The sequence below is a fragment of the Dipteris shenzhenensis genome, chromosome 33 (assembly GCF_047967505.1).
Source record: "Dipteris shenzhenensis isolate YYH24624 ecotype China chromosome 33, Dip_SZ_1.0, whole genome shotgun sequence".
In the NCBI taxonomy this organism is placed as follows: domain Eukaryota; kingdom Viridiplantae; phylum Streptophyta; class Polypodiopsida; order Gleicheniales; family Dipteridaceae; genus Dipteris; species Dipteris shenzhenensis.
In genome coordinates, this window is record NC_141628.1 from 25,698,611 (window position 1) to 25,713,295 (window position 14,685).

A 14,685-nucleotide genomic window follows, 5' to 3' on the forward strand; every position below is an offset into this window, starting at 1 on the left:
TCTGCCATCCCTCATGAGAAGATGGGTTATTTTCCCCTAACTTGCTTTTTCCTTTATCCTTATTTGGAGCTGAAATGGCCTGGGTCCCTGTATCAACTGAAGGCTTTGCTCCTTTAACTTCAATCTTTTCAACATATGTCTTCTGACCTCCTTTATTTGATGGCAGAGGGATAGCTGCTGGAGGAGGTGGATGAAGGATAGAGGGACACTCTGAAGCAAGATGCCCAAACTTGTGACAAGAAAAACAAGCTCCAGCAAAAATGCCCCATTTTAAAGTGAAATATTTTTTTCCCAAATTAGCACCCTCAATCTCAACTGCAATAGAGGAGGGGGTCGGTCTATCAGTATCCCACAAGATGCAAAAACGATTTTTATTACCTGTGGGACGAGGAGGACAGATCACTTGTCCCAATGTCATAGCTAAACCTGGAAGCTCTGTTCTCATGTAATCTGGAAAATCAACCACTTCAACCCATACTGGGCAGTGATGCTTAATGAGATTCTGATAGTCCTTATTAGGGGACCAGGGCATAATATGCACCATTTGTCGACCAAAAAATAAAGGAGACATTTCCAACATCTTTTGTTTTGTCAAGGCATCCAAAAGATGTACTTCATAAAATCCTCGGGAGGCAAAATAGACTCCTTCTACATAGCATCCACCTAGGAGAGAATTCACCCATTGTCCCACATCATTAGCAGAGGGAATTTTGCCTGGGAAAAAGATGATCACTGCAGTTTGAGAGAGCTTCTTCAAAGGATGCACAAGAGAAGGCAACTTCATTTTGTAAGTGAGTTCCAGAGCAGGTTGAATCCATTCCCTTCTACTTTGTTGAAAATCCTCATTCAACATATCAAACACATATGAAGCATCTTCAGAAGAAGGAGCTATGGGGGGAGAGGTTTCCCGTGCTTGTCGTTTGGGTTCAGGAGAGAGTGCTCTCTTGACATAATATTTGTTTGCTTCTGCCATGGAGGCTGAGGGATTCAACCAATATCAAACAATGAGAGAAAGAGAGGGCTGCAGCACTGTACTGACGAAAGGAGAAGCAGGCAGAAACTGTATGGGAGGAACACCGGAGTGAGGTACGTACAGATGTACGGAAAGGCAACAGAACAGTACGGAAAATTGACACAGATGAACTGTCAAAACTGTACGGAACGGAGGGGGTGAGGGGAAACGACGGGGCTATAGCTGTACAGAGGAGGAAGGGATGTACGGACGTACGGTGGCCTTGTACGGAGATACGAAGAAGACTGACCCGTACGAAATACTGAAACAAAGAATATAAGCAGAAATGTACGGAAAAGAGAGGCTGATGGGATACGAAGGGACGGTACTGTACGGAAGAAGCAAAGATGTACGGACGAACAGAAGGAAGTTGAGAAGGAGAAATTCGATAGCGAGGAGGACAGCAGCGGGTTCAGACAAGGCGTCGCAGGGATTAGCCGAAACAGTACGTTCAACGCCGTACAACCGTACGTCGTCCGTACAGACGTACGGACGGAAAGGGAGCTGAACGGGATCCTGGCTCTGCGTCGACCTCTTCTCTCACGCTCTCTCGTCGCCTTCCACACCACACACACACCACACACTTTTTTTTTTTTTGTAAAACCAAGATACTTATATTATGATACATTCATTTGAACGGGATCCTGGCTCTGCGTCGACCTCTTCTCTCACGCTCTCTCGTCGCCTTCCACACCACCCTCTCACACACCACACACACACCACACACTTTTTTTTTTTTTGTAAAACCAAGATACTTATATTATGATACATTCATTTACATCTGGGCAGAGCTCAAAAGAGAGCCAAAGCCCTATGCACACACACACACCCCTCTCTCACCAACACACACACACACTACCTCAGTGCACACACACACACACACACACACATTTTTTATAGTAAAATCCTATACTTCTCTGTGGGAAACCTCAAAACGAGGTGAGAACCCACCAATAAGTACAAAGATAAAATTTACAAGCAAGCGTGAGAGAGAAAAACTCATGAGGCGACCAAGTAATTTATGTATCAGTTGGAGGAGGATCTAACAAAACATCCTCCAGTTTTAGATTATTGACTTGCAAAAAGTGATGTAACGAAGTGACATCACAAGGGAAAAACACACACACTTTTTTTTTTTTTTTGGTGGAATTTTTGAATCATTATATCACAAAAAAGCTAACCCAAAAAAGGGAACCTAAAATACATCAAGAGAAAATCTCACTGTAGGAGAAATATACATCAAGAGTAATAGAATCAAATTGCAAGCAATCGAAAAGCGATTGCTGCAAAGAGTATCTAAAGAAAGAGAAAGTGGAGAAAATGGGATCACCAAAGACCCTATGATTGCGATCCTTCCATAGAGTCCAGAGTGCCCAGTATTGAACCCAAACAAAAAACAAATCAAACTCTTGTCTGGGAGGATGCACACCAAAGAGCCAAAAGAACTTTCCAAAGGCAGTACGAGGAAACCGAGCTCTCAAACGCTGCCCAAGAAAGTCCAAAAAATGATGAGAGTGGGAACAATGCCAGAATATGTGAGGTACAGTCTCCCGTGGAGCCAGACATCTGTGACAAATAGATGAAGCAATATGTCGATGTGCTAATAGCTGTCTATGAGGAAGAACACTAGGATCGGGGCTAACGTGTTGATCCCATATGCGATAAATTCAGTTGCATAACCCCTCGTGATCCTTAGCTCGGCCATCGTGCAGTTTCAATGTCGCGTCCTTGACTCCCCCTCTGGTGAACAACGTGTAAGTGGTGGGGCGAGATGTGTGTATGAGATCTGGAGTGGGCTGGTGTGGAACATCATAAAGATGGTGTGCATACGTGTGCCAGACTCTCGTGTCGGTGAGGGGTGATGGAGACCTACGCTTAAGGAATCTCTGCCAAAAATCCTTAGAGTTGTTGTTGCACAATATGTGCAGCAGCTCCTCCTCATTTCGACGAAGAAATGCCTACTTCTTCCAACGTACGAGATGTCAGTACTTGCGTACCGTGTCTGGTGTGTTCGGGAGGCGACGTCTGGTTTCAAGTCGGAGCTGTCGGCGATAAGCCTTGCACTCCGCATCATACCAGTGGTTGCAGGGTACAGAACCAAGAGGTGGTCTAGTGGACCGTGTGGTGTGGGGAAAGATTTGGAGGGCAGCCTCGTGGAGTGTGCAACTAATCAGGGCAGCACGGTCCTCTATGAGTGGTATGTGATCGATGTAGGTTAGGAGTCTGTTTAGGCATCCAGAGTAGCCCGGTGAGAGGCTGTGATCAAAGCGTATGTCGTGGTAGGTGTCGTGCTTCCTAGGTGGTGTGTGTGGTGTGGCTAAGTGTGGGGTGGCAATAGTGAAGAATAGGTATGTGTGATCAGCTCCTGGAGGGAGTGGTGCTATGGTGAAGTCTGTGATACATGAAGTGAAGGTAGGGGATCCCATAATGTAATCTACTACACTAGTGCCCCTCGTGTGGGAAGCAAGTAAAACCACCTGAGGAGGGCCATAGGTCAAGCCCGTTGTAGATGATGAGATCATGCATCCTGCCCAGATCAAGGAGCGCGTGTCCATATGGTGTAACAGGCCCGTGTCGGTCCGATGAGGTCCTGGTCATACCTGCTCCATCTAGGTCCATGTCTGGTAGCATGATGATAGAGGCGTCTCGGAATACCAGGAGTGGTGCCTGTCGTCCTGGCGTTGAAGTCCCCAACAAGGAGAACTTCCCCACGGGCTGAAAGGTCTAGGATATCCTGATGTAAGGGTGCATATGGTGATGTCTCACCCTCCTCTCGTGCCACTCTAGCGAAGTGGGATGTGTCTGGCGGGAAGTAGCATATTGCTATGAAAAGGTCACAGGTGTCTGTGCGTCGGATCCCGATCCACATGAATCGGGAGTGTGCGTCCTTCCTCTCAATGGAGATGGCTCCAGTGAGGGAAGACCTATACAATACTGCGACCCCGCCTGATCCTCAGACTCCTCCTGTATTACTCGTCTCATCCCTGAAGGCTGACTCCCATGTGTAGCCACTGACTATCGGTAGTGGACACTCTGGACTCTGGTGTGTCTCCGTGTAAAAGACTATGTCTCGTCTTGTATAAGAGTCCGAGAAGTTCCCTGGGTCTGACCATAAGGTACCATTACAGTTCCAAATGGTGCAGGCTAGGGTCTTGGAAATCTAAGTCTCATAAGTCCCGTCCCCCTAGGGGGTACGGGTGCCGGCGGGTGCCGGTCAACGTGGGGAAAGAATATGATAACAAGTGGAAAAATATACTTATGTATTCATGGTTAGTAAACAAACATAACATTAAATCACTTGGACTGGTTATGCTTCTCCTCATTATCATACTTAGTTGAGGTCTATATGCGGTTGCTAGAGAGGTAAGAGTCTTGGGCAAACAGTGATGAAATGGCACAGTAGGCAGGAGCCCTGTCATTCAGACAATGTTTGTTTTTGTGATTTCAATGTCTTGATTTTGGAAATTTTTTGAAGCCTTTTGTTTTTTGAAATATTCAGTCACACCAAAACATAAATTTTATGGTCACACACATCTCCCTTGATCCAACATGCACTATTCTGTAAGCTAATAGATATCATCGTCTCACTGTTAAGTATTTTGCCTTCTCCAGGGTGTTTCTGCAATATTAAATTTCCAGTGCAAAAGTGAGCAAGTTAATTGGGGAATTCATGGAGATTCCATTGAACTTAGTTTGAAGGAGCAAGGGCTGCAAGTGATACATTGTCCCATACGGTACCCATACATTTTGTGAGAGATTTTTCATATTTATATGATTTGAATAACCATGCTAATATATGTAAAAATTCTTACTGCAGGGAAGTGGATTCCGTTGATCTTCGGAGAAAACTTCCTTTTGCTGTTGGAGTTTTGTACAGGTTACTCCGACAGGAACACCATGTCTTTGTGACATGTACAACAGGGCTCGATCGTTCACCTGCTTGCGTAATTGCTTATCTACATTGGATCCGTGATGTGGCATTACAGGATGCAATAGATTCTGTTCATGGCATGCATCCTTGTGGTCCTGACAGGTTTGTACAACCTACTTTGCTATATTGTCCCTTAGAATTAGTGACATGGGAAAAACAAAATGCTTCTTGCTCTAATTTTTATCATTGCCATAATAAAAGTATCTTTTTATAATAGTCAATGTGCAGTAAGCGCTGAACTGTTAGATGTGTTTAAGTTGTCAAAGGTGTTGAAGAAACTATGACTTTTTAAAATAATGTATTAACAGTCTGTAGTTAATTTGTTTGAAAAAAAATTCACGCAGCTAGACGTTAGCAGTTTTAATGACAGAGGGACTTGCTTTGAGCAGACCAGCATTGGTATGGGCCACATGGGATCTTATAGCAATGGCTGAAAAAGGCAACCATAAAGGGCCACCAACTCATACTGCTCAATTTGTTTGGAACCATGGTTGTAGGGAGGTAAGGTATTAATCCTTGCAGCAAACTCGTACCATCCTTGGGGTTTGACCCCAGGGAATTTGACAATTTGCACTATGTGTAGTAGTGAGAAGTTCTGGAACGAGGATACTATAGCTGTGGAGGGAGAGGTACTGATTGCTTGAAAGTCGATTGTTGCTTTGTAGTTACTTATGGAAAAGATAAAATGTGTGAAGGGGTTTTGTGTACTAGGTTATCTTTTGATGCCTTAAAAAACTTGAATAATGTTCAGAGCTAGCAAGGTTGGTAGTATGCCAAGGTATATCTATATTTCTACTCTATCATGCTGTTGTTTTGGATAACTAGGGTGAAGAGGTGTTGTTAGTGGGAGATTTCAAGGGAGAGTGGAACGAGCCAATCAAAGCTGTGCATGCCGGTGGCCCGAAATATGTTGTGGATCTTCGTCTTCCACAAGGCAAGTAAGTATTATGAGTTAGTAAGCTCACATATGATTAGTTTCTTGTAATCCTTTGTTTTTGCAAGTTCTTAGTTAATGAACAAAGCTATTATCATGTGTATAGCTTCTTTTGAAAAACACCATTAGAATGAGAAGATTTTCATGCACAAGGCTCTAGGTTCACACGGCCCTATCTTCCTATGGACTTCTACTCTCTTGATATTACTCAGTTGGCTGAAGCCTCATACTTGGCCTTATCTTCCTTTGTACTTCTACTCTCTTGAGTCTACTCGGATGAAGCCTCATATTTTAGCCTTGTGTCTATTTGACCTGGTGTTTCGTTCATGAAAAAGACCTTCTAAGTGTTTTTTTTTTTAAATAAGAAAATTACTTCATTAAGTATGAATGAAAACTGCAAGAGCAAGCTCAAGTGCGGGAGTCATGCAATGTATGAGGAAAAAAACAGCTCAAAATGAGCTAATAAAAAACCAAGGCGGAGGCTGAAAATGCCACCTCCACCCCGAGGAGACTCAGAGAAGAAAGGAGATCCTCTCCAAACTCTGAAAAAAGTAACTCTCCTAGCAGTAGCTGCTCTGGAGGATCCCTGCATGCTCGCCCATATGGCCATCAGAGTGTGTATTGTGTCAATCCAAATACTGGCCATGACCTGTGAAGGGTGAACCTAAATACCCTCCATCGCCTCTGTACACCTGGCTCTCCAAATATGCCAAGCTGCAATGCTAGCTAGAATCTTCCACGACATGTCTACTGAGGCATGAGCAGCTCTGAAAGGAGTGAAGGGAACATCCTGGAGGGAACAAGACTCCACTGAGTGTCACCGTACAATGAGAGCTGGTGGATCTAGATCATGTCCCTCGAAAAACACCTAAGGGCCAGTAAGAGATAGCCAAGCCGCTGAACCCCAAGTCATATAGAAAGATGCTGTATGAAAGATACTGAAAATCCTAGCAACACCTTTCCAGATCGTCGTCCTCGCCTGTGTACACTCCCAAAGGGAATGTTGTACAGACTCAACTGCAATGTGACAACGAGGACAAATAGGGTCAGCCCCGAACCTGGATCTCCACAGGTTCACTGCAATCCCTGCATGAATAGAAAGCCAAAAGAAAAGAGTGATCTTTCTATTCCTAAGGGATTTTTAGAGCCTACGCCAAAAGTTTTTCTGCACAACTATGAAAATCCGAAAACTATTCCAATGAGGCACTCTGGAGGGCCTCTAACCTCTACTACTGAGTTGAAACTTCCAGGCATTTCTAATTGTATAGCGAAAGAAGGGGAAGCTCTTCTCTTAGTGCCTCTCATAAATCCATTCCCACTCCCTTGGGTCCCACTGCAAGAACCTAATAAGGGAACCACCGTATAACCAAAGTCTCCAAGACCCTAGCGCAAGGAGAATAGGATCGGGGTCAAGAGACCACTGTGAGTCCTTGCCCCACTCCATGAAACCTGCAATCGTGACAGGCTAAAAGGAAACCTCTAAAAGAATATCATTAGAAGATCTGATAAGTCTGCCTCCTGACTGAACATCAAAGACTAGGGTATCCTCATGTGCATTCTGCAGGACAATAATCTGTAACGGAATGCCCGTCCCTAAGAACGCTCCCCACCAAGTGGACTCTGTGATCGGCATGTCATCTGTATCAATCCACATTGGCGGAATGGCTGCTTGTATCTGCCGTATCCTGACTGCACTCCCTCTGAGGTGGCCAACTACTAAGTCTCTGATCCTCTGGGAGTCTCATAAAGGACTATCAGGTGCCTACTGTATAAGCATGTCCCCTCTCCCATCTAGACCACTGCATATAATGCGACACTCCAAGTGGCCTACCATGGTCATCCAAAATCAAGTCATTCCACATGACTGGCTGCCTGTGAATTTCTTCACGAGAAGTGGGTGGAACTCTACAAAGAGTGTTTCTGAAATAGCCCCAAGATTTCAGAATGGCAGCCATGAGAGGGGAAGGGGGAGATTTGAGATTGGCTGAAGTAAAGATCCATCTGATGCTGTCCATCCAATCTCCCCCATGAGATGGGGTACAAGAAAGAATGTTGCGTGAGAAAAAATCCCTCCAGGGCTCCTGTCCAGGCATCAATCCTCGTACTACGAACTTGCATAGCAAGGTCATACACTGCAAGTTGGGGTCAATAATATTGAGACCTCCTCCTCGTGTGGGGAGAATGAGGGTCTCCCAAGCCACCCTGGCTACAACATCTGAGGTGCCATCTAAACCGCTCCATAGGAAGTTCCCGATAGGTCTCATGAGCTGAGCGATACAACCTCTAGATCTGCACCAACATGAGCAAACGAACCAAGCAATGGCCAAAAGTACCTGGTTCACAACCACAACCTTGGATGCAAGGTCAAGTATGGCAGAACTCCAAAAGATGAATTTCCTCCTGATACTCTTCAACACGGGAGCAAACTGCTGTGCTGGAGAGATTCCCACCCCAACCTGGTATCTTAGATATCTGACGGAAACTCCACTCTAAATCTAGGTGGACCCTATGCCATTTCCCAGTCTGGAGTGTCCTCATCACTGATCCAAAAGCCATTGGATTTATTCCAGTTAATGTGTGCACCTGCCGCAATGCAAAACAAATCCAACGCCGTCCTGAATGAAGTCAGTGTCTGTGAAGTGGCATCCAAAAAAACAGCCGTATCATCTACCAACTCACTGTCTAAGAGCTCATCCTTCTACCTCAAAGGAAGCTTGAGTCCTACAATACCAACTTGAGCTCTAATGTAATAGCTCATAGCTTCGGCCACAAATATGAACAGAAAGGGGGCTAAGAGGCATCCCTGGCGGACTGATCTAGTAATCTCAAACCTGTCCCCCCTGACTCCACCAATAAGAACCTGGCTGTGGACTGATCTGTAGAGTGCTGACACCCCTCTGATCCATGCATCTGAGAAACCAAAATGAGTAAGTGTGCCCTCCAGAAAGCTCTAGTCTACCCTGTCATAAGCTTTCTCAAATTCCAAGAGTAGAATGGCCATCCTATGGCCATTATGCATCGCCCAATCCAAAGCCTCCCAAATTGAGAAAATGTTATCAAAGATGCTCCTGCCATGCACAAACCCGTCTGCATATCCTGGATAAGATATGGAAGAAAGGGCTGCAGACGAAGGCTAATAGCTTTAGCTAGGATTTTATAGAAGGTACCCAGCAAGGTAATCGGTCTCCACTGAGACACTAAATTCTTGCAACCCCCTTTCGGGATCAAATGAATGAGGCCCTCTGTAAGTGAATCTGGCATCTCACCCGAGTCCCATACACCCTGTAGGGCTGAAGTAATGTGATCCCCAATTTGATCCCAAAAAGTAATGAAAAATAAGGGGGTAAGTCCATCTGAACTAGGACACTTGCCCTTATGAAGGGCAGACCTTCTAAGTATTGAATTGTGCAACCTCATATTTGGCTTTATCTTTCTATGGACTTCTACTCTCTTGAGACTACTCGGATGAAGCCTCATATTGGTAGCATTGTGTCTATTTGACCTTGTTTCCTTCATGAAAAAGATCCTTCTAAGTGTTGAATTGTAAATTCGTGAACTTAGTAAGAAAGAGTTGGGGGCAGATAGAGAAGGGGGATAGAATACCAAGCAGAAGGTGGAAAGGAGAGAGAGAGAGAGAGAGAGAGAGAGTTTATTAGAGTTTGCGAAAGACCGATGGGTCAACCAAATACAAACAAGCTGAAAGGGTTGAGCTATTCAGCGAGCATCACCACACATTACCTCCTACATGCTACAATACGATGCCAAAGCATAATGTCCATGTCAGTGTGGCCCTCATCACTGCCACTATCATCATAGATAATCAAAGTACATCGGGGAATCCAACACAAGATCATGAGGGACCCAGCGTCCGATGAGGCAGTGGTAGCATAAAGTCAGAGATATAGTGTTGTTGACTATCCATGGGGGCCCCACGCGACGTGGTCTCCTGGCAGAAGCTATTGGTCCGGACCAAGGCTACGGTGATCCCAGTGTGTCGTACCCCCACCTTGAACATGGAAGGAACGCGTCATTGGATTCAGGTCTCGGTCGTGTCATAGGTCCGCAGGGTGATATCCTCTAGTGGTCTGGCTAGAAAAACTCCGCGATCATGCTCGAGTCTGCCAATGCATTTCGTCCGTGTCTATGTGATGTGAGTAGGCGCTTGGATGTCTAACTACCTCATGGATGAAGCGCGTCCAAACATCTCTGGTCTGGTAAGGCTTCGAAATCGGGAAAGTAACTCAAAGTTGTCTCTGAAGAGGCAATAAAAACGACCTTGGATCTCGTAGTATATTGGACACCTGAAGATGAAATGCTCCTCTGACTCAATCTCCCGTAGCTCACATAGAGTGCATATGCGTCGTTCCCTAGGCACTCCCTCGGCTCGCCCACCTCAATGTGAAGTCGGTGCGAATAAACCCGAGATTGTCCAATAGGGATCCTCAATGAATGGGGTGTATCCAGGAGGATCAATAAAAACCTCGTTAGAGATAGTAGGCAGTGATCACTGTAGAAGCTAAGCTTCACCAGGAGTTTTTGCGGTTTGAAATAGGTTCGGAATGTGTGTAGCTGCAGGAGGTTCTCACGTATGACCTGGTTAACCTCGTGATACCTAAGTGGGAGAAACGGCGCATCAATGCTGTATTGGAAGGGCGGAAACCTATCCATGTGGAGTCCCAATCTCTCGAACCACCTGCATGTGTGCACATAGCAGCATCTCTGGTCACCCTCAGCAGCGAAAGCCATAGAGGACAATGCCAACCATGGAAATCTGTGTCATCCTTAGGTGTCTCCATATCCCATGACGCAATATAGATACGTGATGACCTGGAATGCTACATCAAGCTGTAGCGGGGGTGATCCAAACTCAGCCTGAATAATGTGATGAGGAACCGACGGCTTACTACAAACCATATGTGACAACGTGAGGACTTGGAGACGCTCCACCCAAGCCCACTCTGTATCTGACGCTCCACTCGAGCCCACTTTGTATCTGACGCTCCACCCGAGCCCACTCTGTACTGACGCTCCACCCGAGCCCACTCTCCCAGCTGGTCGGACCAAGGAGTCGAACAAGAGGGCCTTGATTCGGGGATCGTGAAAGTGTGAGTGAAAGCACTGCCTCTCCAATCTGGCTATAGAAGCATACCCTCTATTGAGATGGGCCTACATAGATGGTCTCATCATGAAAATAGGGCCAAAAAGAGAACCTCTAGGTATGTGTAAGACGGGCAATTCATCAGGAGAGAAAGAAAGAAAGAAAGATGTATTAACGTCCGCGGGAGGCCTCGCAGGCCTATGGGACAAAGTGCAAAGAAAAAGTAGACTCATACAAGCCTCAGTGGACCGGAGCAAAGGGTGCGCTAGGGCCCTTGTTGAGTACTAATCTATGCTAGCAAAATCATACTCAATACTCAATCAATCAAGTACAAACTGAATCGAGTCCATCTCAGAGTTGGGACTTAGAATTCGAATCTCGGCACAGTGATGGCTTTCTGGTGAGCTATGAAATATCTTGTATCTACGTCTATCGAGTTGTCTCGCACTGTGGCGGCGGGCGCAGTCTCCTCAATCTATGAGCTCTCTGGGCTATGTCCAGAGTGACCCTCGTCTCTATCTATCCCCTCTGAGGAAAGTTGTGATGGGTTGGACCTCAATAGACTGTGCTCTAGGCACTCTTTGTCTCGCACGTGTTCTCTGTGTCCCTCTCTCGGTAGCACTGTGTCGGCTCTCTTTGCTGCTGATCCAGTCTGTCCTCATATCAGCTAGCTCCTCCTCTTCTACTCTGATGTATCCTAGGGTGTGGGTGGTCCGAAGCGGAGTCCCTCCTGAAAGAGACAATGGTATCGTCCTCGGATCTCAGAATAGGCTGGACAGACACATAGAAAATGCTCCTCTGTCTCGACCTCACCCATCATGTGTAGTCTACAGACCCGTTGCTTTCTAGGTATGCCAGCCACTCTTCTGGCCTCAATCCGCAACTCGTGGGAGGAGACTCGTATCGGTCCGATTGCAATCCGCAAGGCTTGTGAGACTCTCCTATCCTCGAGGTACTGGGGCCTGATGATGAAGCCCTACTCTGATATCCTCAGAAAGTGGTCATGGTAGAACTGGAAACTCCTGATTCCCCCCCAAGCCGGAGATGTGTGGAGCTGGAGAAGGTCTAATCGTATGATACGGTTAATCTCATCATGTGGAAGGAGCTCCGCTGGTGCATGCATGTTGTACTGAAACGGGGGGAGCCTATCCATCTTGATACCGTGGCTATCAAACCATCTAGATACCCGTGCATACCACGTTGTAACAAAGCCCCTCTCTCTGCCAGCCATCGGGATGACTCCAATGTCAATCTCAGTAATCTCCACTGAGGTAGGGCCCAAACTCTATGGAGATGGATTGATGCAGGGCATCAAGCGAAGAGCATCCCTTTCTTTCACTACACGGTCAGTAATGCCAAGAGATTCCAGAGTTCCTCATTGGGAGGCATTTGATATCACTACGGATTTGCAGAGGTGCTTCTGGAGGAGACTCTGGAAATCCCACAGAAATAGAAAGATCACACTTTTTTTTTAAAACAGAAAAGAGTGATATATTCCATTCAAAACAAATCATACAACAGGTGGGAGAGAAAGTATTCTATCCCAAGCCTCAACAATGTGGCAAAAGAGCCATGGAGGTGGTCTAAAATGCCACGACATTCCAAAAGGGGTCAAGTGAAAAAATAAAGAGCAGTCCCATGTCCTCATGAAGGATATAAGTCTCCCACGAGCTGCCAAAGAGGTGCCTGTACACCGCTCCCACTAACTCCCGAGAGTGAAGATAATCTCCGCCCAAATGGAAGCGAGAGTGTCAGCCTCCGTGCATAAATGGCCCCCAAGGACAAAAGAACATCGCAAACACCATATCCGCCATAGGGTAATGCTGGAAATCACCTCCCAGGCTGACCCTTTAGCTGAAGTAGGCATGGACTCCTGAGCTAGTACCGGTACCAAAAGTAAATCCTGCGGCTCCATGATGTTGGCCTATGTGGGACCCGTCTCTGGCGACGCTGCATGAAGAAACCGTGGTCTCCTGGCTCTGCCTCAAAGAGAGTAAAGGCTCCAGATCATCTCCCCCAAAGAGCAGCGCCCCAAGTCATCAGAAAGGACTCAGATGTAACATATGAGAACAACCTGAAGATACCTGTCCATACTACTCTAGAGTTGGTGCAACTCCATAAACAATGCTTGCTAGATTCCTCTGCAAGCTGACAACGCATACACAAGGAGGGTCTACCCATCTGCTGGAGCCAAGTACCCACAAGTATGCCCCTTTGTATAGTGAGCCAAAGAAAGTAGGAGACTTTCCTGGCTCTACTGATGCCCCAAAAGTGAGTCCAGTAGCTCAGCAAGAGCTCTGCGGTAAGTCCCTGTGCGTGCCAATGCTGGGAGGCAGATGGTATGTGATGAGAGTCTCTCTGCTGAAGCCTGTAACCTACCCTCGTCGAGTACTGGAAAAAAGGAAGAGGACGAACGCCTGCCACCGGAGCAGGCCATGCCCACTCACCTGGGTCCCAGTCAAGCTCCGCAAGAGGTCGACCCTGAAAAATCCAAAGTCTCCATCTAATATCCTCTGCAATGGTCAACCTGGAAGGATCTGTGGCCCATTCCTTACCCAGGCAACCAATGACCTCTGCCAAAGAAGCTCCTGACGATCCAGGGGCTGAGTGGGATACAATCTGTGAGAGGAGTCCGTCTCAAAATAAATAAACGGTGCCGGTCCTAAGCGAACTCCAATACATAGCCCAGCCTCACTAAAACAACCTGACCAAGTAGAAATGGAATCAGCAATCTGTCCAAGTGGCCCATGTCTATCTCTGATCACCTCCTCTGACATCTCCACACCTTCCTTGAATTAATCTCTGACTGTCACAGCCCCCTGAGCATGCCATCTGGCCAAGGGAGTCCTAAGTTCTGTACCAAGGGAAGATCCCTGGTACCGAACCAGGGGGTTATGGTAAAGTGGCTGTCGGGCAATTTCCTCTCTGGAGGAGGGAACTGCTCTGATGAGGTGCTATCGAAAATGATCCCATATCTGAATAAGCCTTTTCACAAGTGGTGAGGAAGGCTGAGAATGCTGGTCCGTCAGGAAGATCCAACTAACTCTACCTGCCCACTGACCTGCTACTCTGGGGGTGCACTGGTGAATCTCATGCATTAGGAACTGCTTCCACGATTGATCGCCTAGAGTCAAACCTCTAACCAGAAGTTTGACTAAAAGGGCTCTGCTTTGCATCTTCGGATCAAGAACCCCAAGTCCTCCCTGCGAGAATGGTAAAGTGATAGTATCCCATGAAACTCTAGCCCTAGTGTCCTCAAAACCATCCCCACCACTCCACAGAAAGTTCCAAAGCAATCTCCTCACCTGACGAATCGAGTCAGCATGAAAGCACCAACATGACGCAACATACCACATAGTCGCTAGTAGAACCTGGTTGAGTACCAGCGCTCTTCCGGCCAAAGAAAGTCTAGCCGTACTGCAGTAGGCTAGCTTTCTCTGGATACTCTCAAGAACTGGGGCAAATTGTTGCATCGGAGACACCTCAATGCCAACCTGGAAGCCTAGATATCTCGTGGAGGTGGCTCTGGGTATCCATACAAAGCCTCTGTCTCCTCCCCATGCTGGGGTATCCTGCTGAGCTTCAGTCCAGATGCCTTTTGATTTGTTCCAATTGACAAGTCCCCCTGAGGCTAGGCAGAATTTGTCAATTGAATCCGCAGCAGTAGCAAGACTATATGCATCTCCTCTGACTGTCAGTGCCGTATCATC

The 14,685-nt window shown here is 46.5% G+C and overlaps 1 protein-coding gene across 6 annotated transcripts in view; it reads left to right on the forward strand.

Annotated features, from left to right (window-relative positions):
* The window catches only part of LOC147879880 (phosphoglucan phosphatase LSF1, chloroplastic), a 204,324-nt gene that overhangs the window by 119,388 nt on the left and 70,251 nt on the right, over positions 1-14,685 (forward strand). For 5 of the 6 annotated variants that reach the window (XR_015540634.1, XM_087371540.1, XM_087371539.1 and 2 more), the window contains exons 6-9: positions 4,625-4,746; positions 4,830-5,045; positions 5,333-5,444; positions 5,769-5,881. Coding sequence is in view for 4 of the 6 variants with exons in the window: in XM_087371540.1 (XP_087227666.1) it covers positions 4,625-4,746; positions 4,830-5,045; positions 5,333-5,444; positions 5,769-5,881 (563 nt within the window). In the remaining 2 variants the exon portion in view is untranslated. The remainder of the gene's footprint in view (positions 1-4,624; positions 4,747-4,829; positions 5,046-5,332; positions 5,445-5,768; positions 5,882-14,685) is intronic. The other variant, XR_015540635.1, reaches the window with a different exon arrangement.